Below are 22,564 nucleotides of genomic sequence, written 5' to 3'. Positions count from 1 at the left end.
AAATGCTTTCATACTGGCAGCTTTTGTTGTGCGCAGCTGAACTGTGGCTTGTGTACTGCAAATACAGACAAGTATTGTCAATTTTGTCGTATTTTCCAGCGTTGTCCTCTGAACATTGTGTGCCATGTGCTTTGATGTATGATATGGCGTGATATGATATGATGCGACCTGTGTCCCTCTGTCCCACTCACATATGTAAATAACATGCCGCATATAACTTAGGTAGTTCACAGGATAAAAAAGTAATCTTAAAGTTAACAAATGCCTCTAGTTTTATTCATTTAAACAGGCCTTTGAAGTTTGGGTAAAAACTCGTAGAAGTGATGTGTTTTCAATGCATTTTATTTTTGCATATATATGGTGATTGTGAAACATGAATGTATTTATTACTCGAAAATTTTCATGTTATTTTTCATGTTAATCAGGTCAGTTTTGATCAAGAACAATACTGCCGCATCGCCTCTGCATGCGATGTGAATACTTTGAGGGCACCGAAAACAATACGGGCTGCTTACTCTCTGTTTACTCCTGCAGCTAACATCTCCCAGATATTTTCTACTTGAATTAAAATTATGTCATAATCAATGTTTTGATTGATAACTTCATCTGCAAGAGTTAACAACAGATCTTTTACTGTAGGATCCTCAGCCATAGCTCGTGATGCGAAAAACAAGAAAAAGGCGGCTAAATTAGAAAGACCAAAGAAATCGAGTTTGAAAGGTGATGCCGCCCACTGAGTGACGTGCCCACAACCGTAACCCTGAAAATTAAATGTGGAGGGAGGAAATAAATGAATAAATAAATAAATAAAGGAACGAATAAACACATAAACAAATGAACAAACAAACAAATTAATTAATTAATTAATTAATTAATACATAAACAAATTAATATTTAATTATGCATTTCTGCATTTATTTATGTGTTGAAATATTTCATTATGTATTTAACGATTTATTTATATATTTCAACATTTATTTAATTATTTAATTTTGAGTAATTTGGCCCTCCATAGTGTCAGAGTTATTATAGTTAATTAAAACCAAAACTAAAACCATAAAAAAAAAACTTGAAATAAATGTTAACTGAAATAAAATACAAAACAACCTTAAATATAACCTAAAATATAAAACAAAAAATCCTTAAAACATAATTTCAGCTAGTTGCCAAACTAAAATTAATAAATAAAAATGAATAAAAACTGTATAGACATAAGAAAATAAAGTGAAAACAAAAATATTAAAAAATAAAATCTAACTTTTCTCAGTTTTGTTTAGTTTAACTCAAAATACTAAAACTAAATATACTAAAACTAATAAATAACAAATGATAAAAACTTTAGATAGATACTATAGACAGAAGTGTGGGATTATAAACTCATGATTCTGAGCTGAGAGGAAAAGAGAGAATGACGAGTTGATTTTTATTATCAGAATTGTGAGATTCATGGCTTCCATAGACTGCTACATTAATACTGTCATTTTCTGCCACCAGATAGGCTCCGCCACAAAAACATCATTATTGTTTGCAAACACTGAAATTGGTCAATAGTGTTTACATTTCTTTCTAAGTCAGAGTGCATTATGGGTATATGGGCACTATATAGGAAATGGAATTGTTCTTTGAAACACTATGGCAAAATGGCTTGAAATAGAGCATTGTGTAGTAAATAAGGATTAGCTTGGCGTAAATAGAGAATGAAAAGGAGACTGGATTCAAACTTTGGTTTCCAACATTCAGTGTGATGCAGAAGTAGATATGATTCATGCATCATCATAATTAAATGCATCATACTGTATAAGCAGTAGTCCAGCTAAACACCTCCAGCAGCTATAAATATTTTCTAGAGCCAGATGTGTTTTGGATGATGGTCACCTGTAATAAGCTGTTGAAACGGAGGAGGAGTTTCCGTTTCTGTATCTGTCATTTAGTCTGATAACATTTTGAGGTTTAATTACATTGCAGCAGAAGAACAGTGAGGCTTTAATGCAGCGCTGGACTGTGGGATAGAAACATCTGGATTCAATGAAAGCAACATGTGGAAACCCAGAAAGGGAGGGATGCAGCTACTGTACCGCATCCACCGCTGGGGCCTGTTGAGTCTCGGATGATACGGATTTTTTTTAGTTTCCCATAATGTCTTGTTTTTCCTCTTTGTCCTCTGCTTGCACTGATAAACGCTGGACTGGAGCCTGCACTGCACTTCTTTAGTGGTGTTTGCTGAGTAGAGCGTCTCTTTTAGTATCACTCATACTTTGTGTTAGTGATTTGCACAAAGGTTTTCTTTCAGCCTTAGATTCTTGATGTCCTTTTCTTGTTAACTTCACCATCTTGTAGCATACTTTTGCTAACCACAGGCAAATGTCTCATGTCTCAGGCATGTCTGGATTTATTTACGGCTGGCTGCTCTTTCCCACATTTTACAATAGAGAGGAATTAGGACGCATCCTGACTGCACAGCTGTCTGAGTCTAAATGAGGATTTATCATCTGCAATGTTAGCATTCATTGGTTTTCTTTAGGTTGCATCACTGAATGTCTCTTCAGCTTTAGGCACAAAGGTGTTTGTGTTTAAAGTGGATGTATTTCTGCTCTGGTCTTTATCCCAGCGGCAGTCCTTATCTGAGCTTGTGTTCAAAGCACACACATCATGCAGAGCTGAGATCTCTTGCTCGCGTGACATCAGCTGTTTATGCTAGAGGTCCGATTCCCATCGACCCCTGTGTGACCCGTTCCCGTCCCGCGTCGGTTTCCAGCTGCAGGAGCGGTGGTTCGGTGAGCGTGAGCTCGTGGTGTTGATGCCAGCGGTCTGTGTTGGCAGCAGGTGGAGGGTGTTGGATTTGGCGGTTCTCCCGGTCCCCCGGAGGCTCCGGGGCCCTTCTGCTTGTACCTTGTGAAACAGCTGGTAGCTGGTGGGTTTGCAGATCTCAGCTGCTGCAGGAAGAGCAAAACAAGATGCTGAGGAAAAATACCCTCAGCAAACCACTCCTGCATTAATTGAATCTTATTTTTATTTTATGTGCCACTTAAACTGCTGTGTAGCCTTTAATGGAGTTATTGCCATGAAAATGAAAGATTCAGTTCAGCTGTCAAAACGTTCCTGGACACCAAAAGTTCATGGCAACTTGTTTTAATGCTGCCTTCATGTCCTTTTGGGAATTTGTTACTTGTGTGTTTGATTATGATGTCTACATGTGGCATGACATTCTTCAAGTAAAATGGATCGGTTGGGAAGTTTTGTACTTCAGGCTCTCTTTTTAGCACTAGTGTAATCTCACTTATGAGTTTGACTATCAATCTGCTTATGGGTGCAGCTTATTTTTCCATTTAGATTAAAAGTTAAGTGCCTGACCACAATTGATTTACTGTGGTGTTTTAGTAGTATTTATATACAGTTATATTTTTTTATTTATTTATTTTCAGATATTTATACAAATTTTGTAGTACCTTTTTTATTTTTTTTTCATAATGTTTAATTTCATTTAGTTTTCATAATAGATTTCATTATTAAGTATCACTTAATTTTAATCTATTTTGGTGATTTTTGTTTTGTTCTTTTGTAATTTTTATTCATTTTTAAACATATCTCAATTTAGCTTTCATTTATTTTTATTTCAGTTTTAGTATTTTTGAACCTAAACTTATTTTATTTATACACAATTATTTTGTTATACATTTATAAATATTTTGAAGTTGCTTCTTTTTTTATATTTTTAACTTTTTTATTATTAATTTTTCATTTCATTATTCAGTTTTCATGACCTTTCCTAACCCTAATTTCGTAATTAATGCCAATTTTTAGTTTTTCAATGATTTTGTTATGCGCTTTTGTCATTTTTTATTTCTTTTAAAATATGTCCATTTAGCTTAATTTTATATTTATTTCAGTTTTAATACTTTTTGAACTTCAGCTTCAACTTCTTTTATTTCAGTTAGTTGCCAAGGCAACATTTCTAATTTTCATTTTCTTAAGATGAGGTTTTTCATTGAATATTTATATTTTCATATACAATGAAAATTATTTTTATTCGTTTTAGTTAACAATAACAAGACTGGTTGTTCTGTCTGTAACTTTGTCTGTAATAGATTCTTTATTTTGTCTGTAATTCTAAATAAACTTCGCTGGTCTTTGCTAATGTGCAACAGAAGTAAATAGCAGATGCACGACTTAAATGTATTCAATTAGATCCAAATTCAACGGCTTCCACTGGAAATGTAGTTTTGACAGCTTAAAATATCTAAATATGTAATATATCTAAATAAGTAATAATACATATTACAGTATGTGTAAAAATGGAATATTCAGAATTAAATGGTGATTATGAGCAATACTAATTGGCTTCCACCATTTGATTCTTTAATTGATATTTGTAGTGGTTTTAATGTGTGCCTGTCTCGTTAATATGATCATCTGATATGATTTGTTCTATTTTTGACCACTGTGATCATCTGTTATTACACATGCAAACTGCAGCATAACCATGCACTAAATATCACATCTAAACACCCTTAATGTTGTCCTGAGAGACTATTATTCACGGGGAGTGGTAAGCCTGGCGTTACTGTAAACATGCACACAGCTCCGTCTGCTTGAAGAACGCAGATATATCGGCTCATTTATCTTCTTTAATGGAACTTCTCCATATATTAAATGAACGCCTGCCTCCCAAAATCAACTAGAGCACCGCTTGCATTAACCTCGGCTCGCCCTCCATGTATATTTAAAGTGTGTTTTACTGGACTTGAGCTGGCAGACCTGAACTGTTTTGGTTGGCAGGAGCATAAGATGATGAAATCTATATAAGTAATAAAGAGCTGCCGTGTGTTTGCTCAGGTTCGGTGAGGTTTTCCGGTTCCTGCATTGTGCTCGTTGTTGAAGAATCAGATCTACAGCATTTCTGCACACCTGAAATGATTCACATGTTTTGATACACTATATATATATATATATATATATATATATATATATATATATATATAGATATATATAGATAGATAGATATATATACAGGGCTCCAAACTGCGACTAAAACAGTCGCATTTGCGACCATAAATATTAATTTGCAAGTGACGTTTTTGCTGAGGTGGCCACTGGCGACTACCCGCCAAAAGCTCCTCAGGATTTTAACCGCTAAAAAAGTTTTCTCCGGCGGATGATTTGCTTCATTCTAGCAGCGCCCCGTCTGTGATAAAACGAACCCGGGCCGAAGGTTAATACACACAACTACACCGAGTGTGGACCTGCCGCGTGTACAACAGCTTTCAGCCGAGATCGGCCCATAGGGAAAAAGCCGTCTGTCAGCCAGAGGTGTTTTGTAGAGTCGGCGTGGATCTGGCCCATTATCTTCTCACCGATGCCGAGACTGAACCGACAGAGACGCATTTCAGCCAGAATCAGCCCGAGTGTTATTGCTATCTGGGTATATATTTACATGTTATAACCTAAAAACCTTTTTTCCTAATTGTTTTGCGATCAAATCTTTTGTTATGTTCACGTATTAAACTGAGACGATGCGCATCAAAGTTTTAGTGGAAAAAGAGAGTTTCAGACAGTCCTCTTCTCTGCCGCACATCAGTGCTGCCGCACACAGTCTGATAAACGCAGCTCGGCTGTGCAGCGAGAGAGAAATGACGGAGACGTAAGAAGGGAAAGTGCAGAAAATACAGCGTCTATTTCGTGCACAATTTGAAAAAACTAGAACAGGTAAAGCTGTCAGCTGTGTGGATATTGGCAATATCGTTAACAATTCTCGTTTATAATAATTACTAATATGGCTTCTTCTAAACAAGATCTTGGCTGTGTTCTTTTAATGCGTGAACTTCATTATTTGAAGTGCAACTGCCGTCCAGTAATCGCAAAAGCTCTGTGCTTTGTCACTTTTTAATAAAAAGTACCAGCTTTAAAATTATTCCGAATTCATAACGAAATTCAAACAATACAGTTTTGGCGCTCTTTAATGCAGCAGGCGCGGTCACTTTAGCGCCTCAGTTCAAGGGCAAGTGAACCCATTTAATCTTTCTCTTTACTAATATAGTACATAATGAACATGAATTTAACATCAAAAGGTAGGCTATTTTATAAGAGATCCTACAGTACAGCTTACTGAAATGTCACATGTAGGAGGAGCCCAAGCTACACTCAGTGGCCAAGTGATGCTTATGCTCCATGATACTGGTACAGATTCTGTGTAATGAACAATTCTTTGTAGATTTCAAGCTGGAAAAGACATTTAGTTCCCACTTTAAGTGAACCTTAGTTCCCAGGTCATCTACAAGATGGATTAAAATGCTGATAAAGTCAAGAAAAGATGAGACATAAACACATGACAGTGTGATTGAAATGTTAAAATGTAAATAAATAAATAATAATAATCGTAAAATAAGTAAAACACGTTTATTCTGTGGCACCTAAAAAAAATTATTTGGCTCCTAAGTTTTTTTTTTTCTCTAAAAGTAAGTGCATATTGTTATGTGGCTCTTAAAAAAATTATTTGGCACCTGTTTTTTCCCCCCTAAAAGTAAGTGCATATTGTTATGTGGCTCTTATATATATATATATATATATATATATATATATATATATATATATATAATATGAAATATTGTTTAATATGTATGGTATGGTATAAAGGAAGTAATATAGTGCAGATATTTATCAACATACATTTTTTTTACCCCCTGTGAATCCTATATTAAAGAAAATCCCATTAGGATCCTTCTGCAAGTGAATTCTTTTGCAAATGCAAAGCTGAAAAGCACATTTCTATATTCTTTTTGACAGGACGTGTGGGGTGTGTTGTGTGTTTTCATGCCTGAGAGGACTGTAAAGTCAGCTTTGCTACACATGGCAGTGTTTGTGTTGTCTGGCCTGGTTTTAACAGTGAGGTCATGGGTCACGACAACAAGCATCTTGTTAAAATTGATGGCCAATTAGGAGACTGCGTGCCAGTGGAATTGCTTGAATCACAGACTGTCTGGTTGCTGTTGTCTTTGGTGTTTACTGTATACAGTTCACTGAAGTCTTTGATCCTGCTGCAGCGTACATGTACATAGAAACTGAGAAGCTTGATCTTGAAGTCAGAATGTTTTACAAGTGATTCCTCAACATTAACATACTGTATGTCTTTCATGTCTAACAAGCTTCATGTGTGATTTTCTGTTTCTGCAGCAACGTGCTTCAGGGAAGGTGCTGTTTGACCTGGTTTGTGCCCACCTGAACCTCATCGAGGGTGATTACTTCGGTCTGGAGTATCAGGACCAGCGTAAAATGATCGTGAGCAAACACTTCATTTTTAATTCTGATTGCTAATTTTAAAGAACCATTCATGGCCGAGTGAGATGTGTTGCAGAAATCTAGTCTTTTAGGCTTTATTATTATTATTATTATTATTATTATTATTATTATTGTAGTAGTTATCAGTAATAATAATAATAATAAATTTTTGTAAATCCATTTTGTTTTTTAAAGCTTTAAATAATCTATTCAAACAATTTAAATTAAGTTAATTGCCTGTAAACATACAGATGTGTCGGATGTTTCAAACAGTTGGCAGCAAAATTATGCTGTTGTATAATATTTACTCATTTCGACCAAAATCTAAGGCATTTATGTGTCTTGGATAAGGCGATCCCAGAATGCATTGCAACAAGCTCAGTGAACATTTCAAGAGAAATGTCAATTTTAAATGTAACTAATAAAACTGTATGTTATAATAGGTGCAGTAGCACTGCTGCATTAAAGAAATATGATTTAAAATGTTTTTGTTGTTTTGTTTGATTCTCAGGTGTGGTTGGATCTGTTGAAGCCGATTTTTAAACAAATCAGACGTACGTATCCTGGTGTTACTGATATTTGACTTGATCTAGTGAACAGGACGATCTGACAGCATTGTTTTTCTCTGTCTGCAGGACCCAAGAACACCATCCTGCGGTTTGTGGTGAAGTTCTTCCCTCCTGATCACACGCAGCTGTTAGAAGAGCTGACCAGGTGCCATTTGTGTTATTCATTTAAAGCCTTCTACATAACTAACACTTGCAAATTCATGGTTATATCATTAAAGAATATTACAATTATTTTAATAATCTAGTTTGAGTGACGAACGGAGCTCAAACGTAGTTCAGGCAGACCACGGCGTGACAGCTCAGCTGATTGTAACTTCTCCCACTACAATTAAATAAGATATATAAGTTCATCCGTACTCACAGTTGCCTTAGTCTGTTGCACAGATATGCGCTGACCCTTCTCCATCCCCAGCTCCTCCTTGTACAGGCACATGATCACTTAGCGTCTTGTCCACGGAAATCATCAATCAGCTAATCATTGCATAATCTTGTCCAGTCTCATTTACAGACCTGTATCACTTCTGCATGAAATTTTATATCTGTTGCACATTAAAAAAATTCTGGTAATCGCATTAGGCTTTGGGGGTTTCAAACCTTAGTGAGGTTTGCTTGTTGACAGCTCAGAATCTGAACCCTTCAGAGCAAACAAAGCCTGCCGCCATAATAATGTTTAGGACCTCTACAATAATCTTAAAGGGATACTCCACCCCAAAATGAAATTTTTTGTCATTAATCCCTTACCTCCATGTCGTTCCAAACCTGTAAAACCTTTGTTTGTCTTCGGAACACAATTTAAGATATTTTGAATCAAAACCGGGAGGCTTGTGACTGTCCCATTGACTGCCAAGTAAGTTACACTGTCAAGGTCCAGAAAAGTATGAAAAGCATCGTCAGAAAACTCCATCTGCCATCAGTGTTTCAACCGTAACGTTATGAAGCGACGTGAATACTTTTTGTAAGCGAAGAAAACAAAAATAACAACTTTATTCAACAATTCCTCTCCTCTGTGTCTCTACAAATCACCGTATGCTGCGTATGCTCTTATGTATCAGCCGCGCCACAAGGATGCACTGTTTTCTTTCAAATCTAAGCTAAATACACGTAAAAAAAAACAGTGCATCCTTGTGGCGCGGCTGATACAGAAGAGCATACGCAGCATACTGTGATATGGAGACACACAGAGGAGACTGTTGACAAAGGAATTGTTGAATGAAGTCATTATTTTTGTTTTCTTCGCTTATAAAAAAAGTATTCTCGTTGTTTCATAACGTTACGGTTGAAACACTGATGGCAGATGGAGTATTCTGACGATTCCTTTCGATTCCTTTTCTGGACCTTGACAGCGTTACTTATGGGACAGTCACAAGCCTCCCGATTTTCATCCAAAATGTCTTAAATTGTGTTCCGAAGATGAACAAATCTTTTACGGGTTTGGAACGACATGGGGGTAAGTGATTAATGACAAAATTTTCATTTTGGAGTGAAGTATCCCTTTAGACAACAGAGTGGTCCTGACTGAATAACCATTATTTTATATAGTAATATTTATATTGTTTATATTGTAATATTTCCATTATTTATATGGTCCTGAAATAATAATATTTTGAATTAGCATTTATTTTAGTATTTTTAGTTTGCATTTTAGTTTTAATAATTTTATGTGCTGTTTTTTATTATTGATTTATTATTTTTTTCTAAGTACTTCTAATTAAATTTATGTATTAATGTGTGTGTATATGTACATACTAATGTACTTTTAAGAATATAATTCAAATCACATTGTGATCTAGTGCATGAGTTATCATTTATTTATTATAGTCATATAAGCTTTTTTCCCATTGAATTTCCACCAGATATATCTGAACACAAATATACAGCTACTATAAAATTATTCAAACTGTAATATTTTGTCAGACTTCCTAGTATTTTATTTTGTTCTTGTCCATGTCATCTTATTAAAATTATTAAAAAGAAAGAAGATAAATACTATAGGTCATTAATAAATACTACAGTTTGCATTTCAATAAATAAAGGTTCAGTACATGAATGTTGGAGACATTTATTCAGTTTGGTTAAATGTGGCCTCAATCACTCAATATAAATATAATGCATCTCATGTAGAAAAGTGAATGAAGTGGCCTGTAAATCATGAAACAGCTTTCAGGCGCTGCAATGTCCCTAACAAATGACTTATTTATGGCCGAACTGCATGCTAATGTTCTGCGGCTGATTGTGTCGACACGCCATTGCCTGACAAGCGTAATGAATTTTACAACAAGTTCACCAGCAGAGTGACTTGTGGCACATTTCCCTGTCGGCTTTAGAAAGTCAGGCATCGTTCAAGAGAACAAGAGGTTCAGTGAGAGAAAATCTGAATCAGAATAAGACTGTGTTTGGGTCTCCCAGGTTTCCTGGAGTCTCTGTATTTTCTCAGAGTGACACGCTGTTCTGGCCGGACAGTCAGTAGCTGTTGGCAGTAGAGAAAGAGTTTTTGATTTTCCTGTGATGGCTGCGTATTATATTACTGCCAAACCTGAAACGTTCATCCAAGGACATTTTGCCTTTGCAAAACACTTCAAGCTGTAAAAATCTTTTTGATGGATTATGCAAACATAGCTGATATCTTACTTAAACATTTTCGAAATTGGTTAGAAAACCCACTGCATGAACTGAAGAGAACGAAGAACTGGTAGTTGAAAACTGAAGATTTTATTTCATTTTAAATTGTAATTGTTTGACTGTTTATGAAGTGTTATTTTAGGATTATCCAGGGTTATTGTAATTAATTTAAATTAATTTAAATTAAAACTGAAACTTAAAAAAAAAACCCATGTTCGTTATTTAAAATAAAACAAACAATAACTAAAATAAAATATTGAAGAAATTAGCATTTCTTATTTTGATTCAGCTTAACTTGATGTGCTAAAATAACTGGAACCAAAATTGAAATAAAAACCAATAAAAACTATACATGAAACCCATTCTTCTGCCAGCCTATATTAATATTTTTAGTTTACAATAACACTGTTTTGAAGGAAGAGAGGTTTAGGCTGGCAGAAGAATGGGTGGTTTCACCAAAATCATTAATAATTTTATATCACAGTCACCTTATAAATCATTATATATTTATTTTGACTGGAAATTCAGTTAGAAATAGCTTACATAACCATGTGGAAATGCCTATTATTTGATAATCCAGTGAATTAAATACAAATTCTTCATCTCATTTGATTTTATTTTGTATTGAACAAATGATCGGATTAACAAATGTCTTGCTTTATGTAACTTGAGTGAAAATCAGAAGACTTAAACAGCAAAACTGATATCCCAGTTGTTAAGCTGTGAGTCCTTTTTGATCATATAATCAACTGAATAATGATTTTATTGTGTTTGGCAGCGTCACAATAACAGATGGACATAGTGAGAGAGAATGCTGCCAAACTCAATTTGAAAGTCTCTTTATAGTTCACAACTGCATGATGCTATTAAAGCAAGACTGAAGTCAGGCTAACCTTCACAAGCCCTTTTCATGGAAATCCCAGAAAATATTGATTAAAAACAGTTCAATCCAATCAAAAATTGACACTTACCAAAAAAACTTACCTAATATGTAAAATAATGTTTTAGCTTATCTAAATGCTAACGTCAGACTGTTGAAATCAGTTGTGTAATTGTTGCACATCTTAAATTGCCTGTAATTCTGTCAATAAGCATCTGTCACTACTGAAACCTTTATATTGATTTTGTGCCTGTCTTTCTGATTCAGTCTCTCTTCTTAATTGGTCTAATTATGTCCCGCTCTCTGTCGACAGGTATCTTTTCGCCTTGCAGATCAAGCATGACCTGGCCTGTGGACGTTTGACCTGTAATGAAAGCAGTGCCGCCCTGCTGGTCTCTCATATAGTGCAATGTAAGACATTCAAGACTTTTTACCAGCACTGTAAAATGCATGGTTCAGTTTGTGCATCTGCCTTTAAAGTAAATTAGAGAGCTGGATTTGGCTAATATTTAACTGAAAATAGGTCATGAATTGTATTTTGGATAAGAAATAATGCAGAATGCATTGCATACTACTATAGTGATTATAATAAATGATTAAATTCCGTAATCAGTGCATTGGAGTTTCATTGTTAGCTCAATATAGTCACCTTGCACTTTCATTGGATTCTGTTTGACGACTGTGGCACAATTCACGCAGTCAAACACCATCAAAACCATTAGGGATCTGAAAAAAAAAGTAAATAATTGTATTTAGGACAATAACAGCGTTGAACACACAGAATTGTGATCTATCTCCATCGCAAAAGCAGTATGTGTAAGTATATTAATCTTGTAGACTTGTCATTGTCAAGCTGATGCTTCAGCAGAAATCCTGTAGGATTATTTGAATGACAGCGCTGTCATCAAGTAGATGGATTGAATTATACTCCATGTTGTCGCTCATGCAAAACCATGTTCAGATCATGTCCAACAAGCTTTGCTTCCACATCACTACATCATAGACTGGTTAGTTGCTATGGAAACCACTGCTGAGGATGATGAGGGCTATTGTAGCATCAGTAATCGAATCAAGAGACTGACCAGTGGTACAAGCCCAAGTTATTTAAATAAAGCTTTCATATTTAAAAGTAATTAATTGAATTTAATCTAATTATTTTGTTTTGCTTTACAACTGTATTTAAACATTAACTGTGTATATATAATACACACACACACACACACACACACACACACACACACACACACACACACACTGGAGCTTTACTGGTAAATATACTGCTTTTGGAGTAATCCAGTGAATTAATCGGTGTTGGAGAGTAACTAGTTACATGTAACAGCGTTACGTAATTTAATTACAAAATAAATGTAACTGTAATCTGTTACAGTTACTGAGAAAAATTACAGTTACTTATGAAAATGTTAACGATTACAAAGAGGGCTACATCTAAATACTACTTCTATTAATATTTACTATTTCTTGTTATGATTTTAAATCAGTTTTAACCTCATAACAATCTCAAAGTAGAAAGAGGTACTAAAGTCTGATTTTGTGGTGGCTGTGCTCTAAAATTCAATTATTATAATCTTCACGAGATGAAGGATTTTGAAAGATTTTAAAACGGTTGAAAACATTCATTAGAAGTTTAGAAAAGTAATCAAAAAAGTAAATGTAATCAGTTACATTACTTTAATAAGTAGTTGAAATAGTTACACTACGTATTACATTTTTTATAGGGTAACTTGTAATCTGTAACCTATTATATTTCCAAAGTAACCTTCCTAACACTGGAATTAATTACTTTATGGTTATTTGATTATTTTGGAACTCAATGGATGCTAACCAGAATATAATATAATATAATATAATATAATATAATTTAATATAATATAATATAATATAATATAATATAATATAATATAATATAATATAATATAATATAATATAATATAATATAATATAATATAATCAATTTGTTGTTTGTATATTGTTGAACAGAAAACATAAAAATAGTTCAAAATTTTATAGTTTGCGATATCATAATCATAATCATATAATAGATCAAGTGGGGAAGTCGTGGCCTAATGGTTAGAGAGTTTGACTCCTAACCCTAAGGTTGTGGGTTCGAGTCTCGGGCCGGAAACACCACGACTGAGGTGCCCTTGAGCAAGGCACCGAACCCCCAACTGCTCCCCGGGCGCCGAAGCTTGTATTTTTGAAGTTTTATGCTGCGTGTGTGTTCAGGGTGTGTGTGTGTGTGTTTGTGTGTGTTTGTTTTTGTGTTTTTTGTGTTTAGATGGGTTAAATGCAGAGCATGGATTCTGAGTATGGGTCACCATACTGTACTTGGCTGTATGTCACGTCACTTTCACTCACTTTTTTTCATCTCTGTTTCTATGGTTACAGCTGAGATTGGAGACTTTGATGAAGTGCAGTGCAAACAACATCTACTCAACAACAAGTACATTCCTGAGCAGGACACATTGATGGACAAGATCATTGAATACCATCGAAAACACATGTGAGTGTAATGTCATGACTCTGAGTAATATTAAACCAGTTATTTGGTTTAAAGGATACTTATATTTCATATGCAATATGGTCCAGCTGAAAGCTTATATCAGTTCCTCAGCAATAAATGACCAGAGGGCTGTTTATTTCCACACCAGGAGCTTCTTATTAGGAAAATAGAGCTGTTTAGAGCTTTGCTTATTAAACCCACTGTTCAGAGAGTTGGTTGCTGTGTACAATTTGTAGAAAGCTTTGACATTTAAAGTTCAGACCATTTTAATTTAGAAGGTGCCAGGAAACTGATATTTATCAGTGTACAGATTTCATCAGCAATTGCAAATAATTAAAAAAAAGTTCTGTTCTTGCATGTTGATTCTGATATGTTCCTTTTGAGGTTGTGATTATTAAGCTTATTACTTATCAGTCTTCACACAAACTGATGTTTTGTTCAAAAAGGCTTAATTTTGTATATTTTAACCCTTCCACAGCGGGCAAACACCAGCTGAATCGGACTACCAGCTTTTGGAGATTGCACGAAGACTTGAGATGTATGGAGTGCGCCTTTACCCCGCAAAAGATCGCGAGGGTACGAAGCTCAGCCTTGCAGTGGCCCATTCTGGTGTGCTGGTCTTTCAGGTAAGTTTCAAGTGTTTTTCCAAAAAAATACATCAGACTATTTAGAGTTTTAGTGTGACTGTATGAGATTTATTCTAGAGCAAAGCGTTCTTGTTCTTATATGGAATATGTTGTGTTTTTTATTGCCTTAAATCGTCCTTAAATGCACTTTTACGCCTGGCTTCTAAAGGGACACACCAAAATAAATGCTTTCAACTGGTCTAAAGTCCGCAAGCTGAGCTTCAAAAGGAAGCGCTTTCTCATAAAACTACGACCTGACTTAAATGTAAGTGCTCTCTTGATTGTTTTATAACAATATCTGAATCTCTCTACTTAAAGCTGTCTTTACCCGAAGGCTGGGTTCACAAATAACTTCCATTTTCCATGTAGTTTAGGTGTTTCGATGGGAACATTAACACAATAAAATCATCTGTTTCCTCTCTTGTAGCAGAGTAACTGTCAGGATACTCTGGAGTTCATGATGGGAAGCAGGGATTGCTGCAAGGTGTTTTGGAAGATTTGTGTGGAGTACCATGCCTTTTTCCGTCTGTTTGAAGAACCCAAACCCAAGCCCAAACCAGTTCTGTTTACCAGGGGTTCCTCCTTCAGGTTCAGGTAACAAATTGTGCAGATACAGTCGTCTTAAAAGAACTTAAATGGCATCTTCTCCATCAGCAGAAATAAAATTTACCATTAAGGGACATGTCAGAGACCTTTTACCTTGGTAACTTTCTCTGGCTCAGCATATATTCTGAAGGTATTTATTTGCTAAATAATCACAGTGCAAGTAGGTCTCAATTCTTGCCAGATGGTTAATGTTTTGATATACACATTCTCTGTTTGTTTCTGAACCGCTCTGTCATGTTTTATCTCAACAGTGGCCGCACACAAAGGCAGGTGATTGATTATGTAAAGGACTCTGAATTCAAAAAGGTTCCATTTGAAAGGTGAGTTTTCTCTGTTGACCTTTGTCTAAATGTCACTACCTTTCTGCTGCATTTCATTTTTCTCCAAAACATTTAACACACCAGTGAGAAAGAAAATTTAAAGTATGAGCACAGTTCTCTATTTCCCAGTAACCTTTATTGAGATCAATCAAATTTTGCATTCTTAAACATCACACCCCATTTACACACCACTTCATGACTATTTTATCTGACTAACATCCAGATATGATTTATCCATTCTTGATTGAGCATTTTCACTGTGGAGGTGAAGTCATATGCCATATCCTAAAAACCACTAATGGCCTGGAAACTACCAAGAAGTCCTTAGAAATGATTTATTTTAATATTTTAGAAATTTGAAATAATTTGAAAATTTATTAAAAAAATAGGGTATATGCAGGATTTTTAACTTGTCTATGATAACATATTAAACTAAAATGACTGTAAAAAGCATGATTTGCAGATCAAATACAGGTTTTCACAAAAACAAAAAGTTTTATAAAATTATAAACTTAACATTTGAGCCTTTAAACAAATTTTAAGAAAAGTCAAAAGTGTGAATTATTGTTATAATTTAAACCATTATTATCAAATCAATTATTATATTCATTAAATAACATGTATATTTTGGATCCACCAGTTCATATTTACAACTGCATATTTGCTTTGTAAATATATGGGTCTATTTTTGCAATGGTCTGAACAAAAACAGCAGAGGTGCTGATTGAAAATGCACATTCTCTGCCAGCTGGTGTCGCTTTTGGAATAGCAGAATACAGCGGTTTCCCCAGTAAACCCAGTACACAAAGCAGAGACTTTGAAATGTGCAGTGCTCATATTTATTTAATGAAATCATCGCCTTTTTAAGTTTAATTGTCACATTAAGCTGTATCGCAATTCTTCTCTTTCCGTCTTTAAATTTAGGACCTCTTGAAATCATTGTTAAGACTTTCTTGTACCCTTTAAGACTTTTCATGCGCTTAAATTTGATGCAATTAAATTTAAGACTTTTTAAGGACCATTGGAAACCCTGAAAAATAAATGTGTAAAATAAACATACTCATACCTCAGATGACAACTTGATTCTGTAATCTTATTACAATATTTTTTTGTACAAAGAAATTAATATAAAAAGGAAGCAAACACTGTAACCAACAGGGCACTTTGTAATCTGGGAAGTCTGTGTACACTGAATTTTTATTTTTTCAAATCAAGCCAACGTAACACTCATTTTACATACAGCACACAGTGAAAATGGCATGAATATGACAGTGGGCAAAAGGATAATGTGCAGCATTGTTTGAAATAAATTCGCTCGGATCAACTTTCGCACAGAATACGTGATCATGCAGGATACATGATCTCAGAGCTGAATTCGACTAAGTCTGCAAGGTTTGTGAAATTGAATGTTTATTAGACATTTAAAGATTTGTTTTAAATGGTACGTATTTGCTGAATGCTCATGGTAAACGGTGAAGTATTATAATGTTTGCCTTTCTAGTACTAATAATATAAATGCAGTAGTTAAAATACTTTTTTGTATACCTATTAATTCCTTTGTTTAATAGTTCCATCTGATCATTAGACAGACTTCTATCCGTATTAGACAGAACTGTTAATAGTGACAGCAAACGATGACAAGGAAAAATGTGAGTGCTGTGTGCTCAGTCTCTGCCATTCTCAGCGCCTTCACTTGCATGCTATCAAAATAAAAGTCGAACACATTGGTCAAACAGAAAAAGTTATCTGCCGATGCTGATATTTGAAAAATGGCAAATATCAGTACATGCACATCAATAGAAACCACCTAGCAACGCCTCCTAAAAACCACCCAAAGCAGCCTAGAAACCAACAAGCAATGGCCTAGAAATGAACCAAAATACACTAGAATTGACCTAGAAATACTGTAAAAATCACTCAAAACATCCTAGAAACCACGCAAAACACCCAAGAAACAACCCAGCATTGACTTTTTGTCTAGCAGTATCATTCTAGTCAATCAGCAGTAGTCAATGCCTTTTCCTTATCGTACAATTATCCAATCAGGCAAGATCCATAAAGCAGCTGAGAGGAAATAAGTGTGGAGTTCCCCTTTGAAAAAAAAAAAAACTCCTTAATACTAATCATTTCCAATCTTCCATCCTTAGAAAACACAGTAAAATCCAGTCCAACAGCAGTCTTTCTCCATTCCCACCCAGGCTGTGTGCCGAGGGTCAAGAAGAGGTGAGTGTAATGTATCTTTGTGTACAAACACATTAGGAGTGCATTAAAATAATCCTATATTATTCAAGTTAACATCAAAACCGATCCAAATTACTTTCATAATACACATTCCTGTTCCTATCATGAATGAATTATCAGTGTTCCTGATGATTCAAAAATGTAATAAAAATGTAATAACTTTATCTCTGGTAACTTGGTCCACTTCTGTTCTGAGACAGAACATCAATGTAAAATGGCTTGCAAATGTAATTTCTTGGTAACTTTATGTTGCCTGTGTTAGGAGTGGTCAATATATGCCTCTCATCCTCTTCCTTCCCAAATCTTTTGCATTCTACATTTTGCAGAGGAATGCCAGTGCTTCAGGACATCAGATGGACTCACCTATTGGGTGCACTCAAGTGACTGTTGAAAACCCAGCTCTCCAGCGTTACACTGGGAGTCAAACCTTACAGACCAATGGATGCCGAAATGGGACCCCCGATGAGGCGGATACTCGATTAAAGCCATCCCCAACCAAGCAGCAGGCCGAGCATCTGAGCACAGGTCTAGCATCGCATGCTGCCAAGGGTAGCAGCTCCTCGATACCTTACATTGACTGCAGTGACATAGATAGCGAATATGATGTGGTCAAAGGCCGTGTCACTAGGTCTCACTCCCATACACATGACAGTGATGAGGTTGAGCCAACCAGCCATACAGCAGGCAAGAGTAATGGTTATGGAAATAGTCAGCACAATGGACGAGGGGCAAGCAAGTCTAGATTTAGGGAGTCTTCTTTGACCAGCCATTATTTGGGTCGGAGTTCAGATACCTTTAATGGTAGTCAGTTGTCTAATGGGTCATTTTGTGGTAATGGATCACCACGTGCTTTACCCCTGAGTAGTACCTTGGTGGATGAATTGTTTCAAGGTATGGATAGACGTGGTCTGGTGTCACCTTCCGGTCCATCAGTTGGTTCCCGGAGTGCAAACTGTAGTCCGGTGATGAGCAGTTTTCACAAAACCAACTCCCTGAATCATCCAGAGCAGATTGGCTATAGCAGTGGTCGCCGCTGGGATGATGGTAACCATTACCTTACCAATGGTCGATCTGGGAGTGAGCCTCAACATTATGGGAGCTACTCCCCAATTGTCAGTCGATCCCCACACTTGCAGAAACTCCAAAATGGCATGCGTAACCGTTCCGACACCGATCCCATGATTTTGAGCCAGTTAGGTTCAACCCCAGCTAATAAACCCCGATCAGTGCTCTCAAGAGCTGAACGTATGGCTGCTCTTGAACGGCGTGTGGCTACTAATGGGCATGGAACATCTAGCCAAGCTAGATCCAGCAATGTCCAGAGACTGTATGGAAGCCGTCTCAGTGCTAATGACCACAATAGCCCAGTCCATATGATTGATGGTTCCACTAGTAGTGGAACGGAGTCTAGTGATACGGAGTCAGATGCAGGCAGCAACTCTTACAGTCAGCCCCTAGTCTTTGGAAACCCCGGGGCGGTCAATTCCTCCCCTGTGCCCCGAAGCAAGGTCTCATTTGGCAGTCTCCAACTGGAGGATGAGGGTCAGGTGGGAGAAGATGGCTACAGTTATCCCATCAATGATGAAGATGGGGCACAATTCTTCAACTGCTAGAGAAGATGAAGTGTGCATGGTTACTGCTTTGACTATACATCCATTTTGCCGCTTGAAGGCCCAGTCAAGGTACTTTAAGGTGTGTTGTGTAGTTTTTGTGCCATCAGTGGCACCAAATGGACATGGCATGATTTGACATAGCATTAACCAATTGCAATTTGGGGCATGACTATCTGTTTTGGCAGTGTTTGAGAATTACATTTGGTGGCACTATTGGCAGAGATTATACATCACAATATTAACAAGGTTAGCGATGATGGTACTTTTGCAATATTTGGAGAAAGAAGAATGTGTTTTGCCTGTGGAAATACTTTATTATTTCAAATATGCACAATTCATAACTATTACTCTTAGAAGATTAAATTTAGATTAATGAGGAGTTTAAGGTTCTACTGCAAAGTGCCGTGTCTGTAAATGTAGAGAATGAAATCTAATTACAATCGCAAATTAAGGTTACCCATAGTAGTGCTAACTAATTGACTAGTCATTGAGCATTGCCAAACGTTGTGAAAGATTTCTTTATCATTCTTGTAGAAGCAAAGAATTACAAAAATATATCGAAAGATGCCATGCCTTTACTCAACCTGTAAATACCTTTCTGTTAGCCATAACCATAGCTTACAGAATCTAATGTCAGAGATAATTTCTTTATGCAATAGCAATATGCTATTGCCAAAATAGTGGTGATATGACAATAGATGTTCAAGATATGAAAGTTTTGAGGGTGTCTCTGCTGTGTGGCATTGACGTTTTGTCAGAGCTAGGCTAGCTAGTTTAATGTTCTTCTAGATTCTGATGGATAAATTGTGTCTACAGTTGAACTATAAGCTTGTGTTGTCATAAAAACAGATTATACTGGTAGGATGTGTTGGACGGTATATCAGATAAAATAAGAAATTGTGTTGACATAACATGAGATAAGCAACAGTAAATGGTTTAGCATTTTATCATGCATGTTAATGATTTTCACCCAACCATGATGGCTTCATGCTAGCTTTGTTTTTTTTGTTTTTTCAAACTGGTTGAAATTCCAAGTTCTTTATCTTTGGTTTTTCTACATGGGGTGCCAATCTGGTGGCATTGTCATGTTTGCTTGTCCATTTCCCAGCATGCATCACTCCTTTTAAAAAATACAACATTATAAAGATCTTATTTTGTTTTGCTTTGCTGCTTAATTTCTTCTTTCTTACACAAACCACTGTATCTCTGGCACGCCTCATCAATGTCATCTGTTTGCGTTGCATTTGCAATGCTTGATGTACATTTGATTTGTAAGTATATTAACCTGTGCTCAGGTTGCATTGCTTTTAAGACCTCTCCTGCCCAGTGTCATCACTGTTCTAGCAGCATGTATCTCTGGAATGCCTCAACTTGTCTTTTTTCCCTTTCTCTTGGAAGCATGTCAGCCTGTCTTTGTCTCAGCATTTTGCTGCCCTGTCCTTTTCAAATGTGTAAAAGACTTTGCATTGACATGGGACCCTTAAAATGCAGTAGTCTTTTGAAGTGGAGATGGATGTAGGGGAGATTTGGACAGAATGTAAGTAAGAAACTTGTTTTGAGGCTTAGCATGTGAAGTATAAAAAGATAAGGAAAGTTTCAAAGGGCTATCCTAAAAAGTACTTTAAACTTACGTTCAATCTTTTATGCAGACGTTTTTGCACTTCCATGCTCTCGTTTTTTGCATATGTGTTATTGCATTCTGACTCACTAGGAAATGGATTTGTGATACAATCTTTTAAAGCATTTGTTTATTTTCCAAAAGCCAACTTTTTTCCTTTAGAGAAATATTCTTAACTTTTGCATGGCAATCCTATGTCAGTGAAAGGATTTGGAAAGTGTTTGCAAAGCTGTTCGCAAGACCACTGCAGTTTTTGGGTCTGTTACATAAAATTTTACAATATTTATTGGAAAGTGTCAGTTTATGCCACTGTTTATATGATTGTAAATAATTCTACCCACCCAGTGTTCCCAGTAATCTGTAATTTGTCAGTGACCAAGGTAGCCTTCATCGGTTTTTGTAAATCACACTAAAATATGATTTAACTTCTCTGTAGGTTTTAATATCACGAGAATGCTGTAGCAGTATTGAATGATTCACTCTTTTCAAGCTGTGATCTCCTGATTATTTCATAAAATGTGCGTTGCTGATGTATCTGAAAAGTTCCAGATATATTTGTATAATATATTGTAACTGTACTTTTTTAAATACTCATAATTAACAGTGCAATCACTGTGGCACATATGCAAAACAATTAACCATAATTGTAATGTGTTTACAAACTGCCTGACATAGACTGTACTAGACTAAATAACCAGGTAAGCAATGGAAGGGTCACGCCCATGAGCCTTAGTACATGTTTTTTAACTCTTCCTCTCTGTTGCAGCCCTGTAGCACTTATAAATGGATTTACTGAAGTCTCAAGGTTGTTAACTTTCTTGATGCCTGTTCACAGGTTCTGTACGATTGATGTCTGTTTTTTTTTTTTTTTACTACTCCAAACCTTTGGTCTTATTCATTCTGGAACACTTTAACATTGTAAATGAATGTGTATTATTAGCAATAAAACTTGGTACTTGTGAAGCGGGGCTCCAGACGTTTACTCGAAGCCCGTAGATGTTAGCGCCCCCCCCCTCATGTGTCCTGTTTCGTGGTAGAGTAGTTGTAGTCGTTTAGTTGTTTGTCTTGCATGTTTGCATGTGTGCGTGACTTCACAAGGCCTTTGTCACCAGATTTGCAGCTCTTCCAACTTCCTCAGTAATGGCTGTGCTGTGGACACTTGGTGCATTTGAAATGTCCCGGTTCGCATGTCACATCCCATTCATGCCAAGGCATGGGACACGAAACGTTTTCGGGCAAGTATGTGAATGTACTTGTGTAGTGAATATAGTGGTCTGAAGATTTCCCCATCATCCAGGGAATGTGTTATATATCCCGGCAGTGTCCTCAGGCAGAAATCCCAGACTTGGATGATGACTCACTTATATCTGGATCCCGATGTGGTGCTGTCTGCCATAGTTCATTTCCAAACACAAAGTGTGTCGTGCAACTTTCCCCTTTGGCGATGATCTCAAAATAAAATGTCAAAACTACCCTGCAGAAAAGACTGAGATTGACATGAATTTGCAAGCTAGTTCAAGCTGGTTGGTGCTGGTCTTACTGGTAAACCATGCAGTATACCAGTAAAATTAAGCTTTTTGTTAAAGCTGTTGACCAAGAAGTCTTGCTAGTGAGAATTTCTAGTGGTGATACCAGCATCTAAAATGCTTGCTGGTAACTAGTTACTGCAGCTGCTTTTT

At 36.1% G+C, this 22,564-nt stretch overlaps 1 protein-coding gene across 2 annotated transcripts in view; it reads left to right on the top strand.

The window, feature by feature from the left end:
• Nucleotides 1-21,848, top strand: part of LOC109096171 (FERM, ARHGEF and pleckstrin domain-containing protein 1-like) — a 61,090-nt gene extending 39,242 nt beyond the window's left edge. The window contains exons 3-13 of one of the 2 annotated variants that reach the window (XM_042744664.1): nucleotides 7,168-7,272; nucleotides 7,784-7,826; nucleotides 7,908-7,986; nucleotides 11,654-11,751; nucleotides 13,747-13,861; nucleotides 14,340-14,487; nucleotides 14,657-14,752; nucleotides 14,918-15,081; nucleotides 15,345-15,413; nucleotides 17,561-17,636; nucleotides 17,981-21,848. In XM_042744664.1, the coding sequence (XP_042600598.1) occupies nucleotides 7,168-7,272; nucleotides 7,784-7,826; nucleotides 7,908-7,986; nucleotides 11,654-11,751; nucleotides 13,747-13,861; nucleotides 14,340-14,487; nucleotides 14,657-14,752; nucleotides 14,918-15,081; nucleotides 15,345-15,413; nucleotides 17,561-17,636; nucleotides 17,981-19,267 (2,280 nt within the window). In that variant the 3' untranslated portion in view covers nucleotides 19,268-21,848. Of the gene's footprint in view, nucleotides 1-7,167; nucleotides 7,273-7,783; nucleotides 7,827-7,907; nucleotides 7,987-11,653; nucleotides 11,752-13,746; nucleotides 13,862-14,339; nucleotides 14,488-14,656; nucleotides 14,753-14,914; nucleotides 15,082-15,344; nucleotides 15,414-17,560; nucleotides 17,637-17,980 lie in introns of both variants that reach the window. The other variant, XM_042744651.1, reaches the window with a different exon arrangement.
• Nucleotides 21,849-22,564: the final 716 nt, after the last annotated feature.

Source organism: Cyprinus carpio, chromosome A1, assembly GCF_018340385.1.
Source record: "Cyprinus carpio isolate SPL01 chromosome A1, ASM1834038v1, whole genome shotgun sequence".
Lineage (NCBI taxonomy): Eukaryota > Metazoa > Chordata > Actinopteri > Cypriniformes > Cyprinidae > Cyprinus > Cyprinus carpio.
This window is presented reverse-complemented; position numbering and strand designations above follow the sequence as displayed.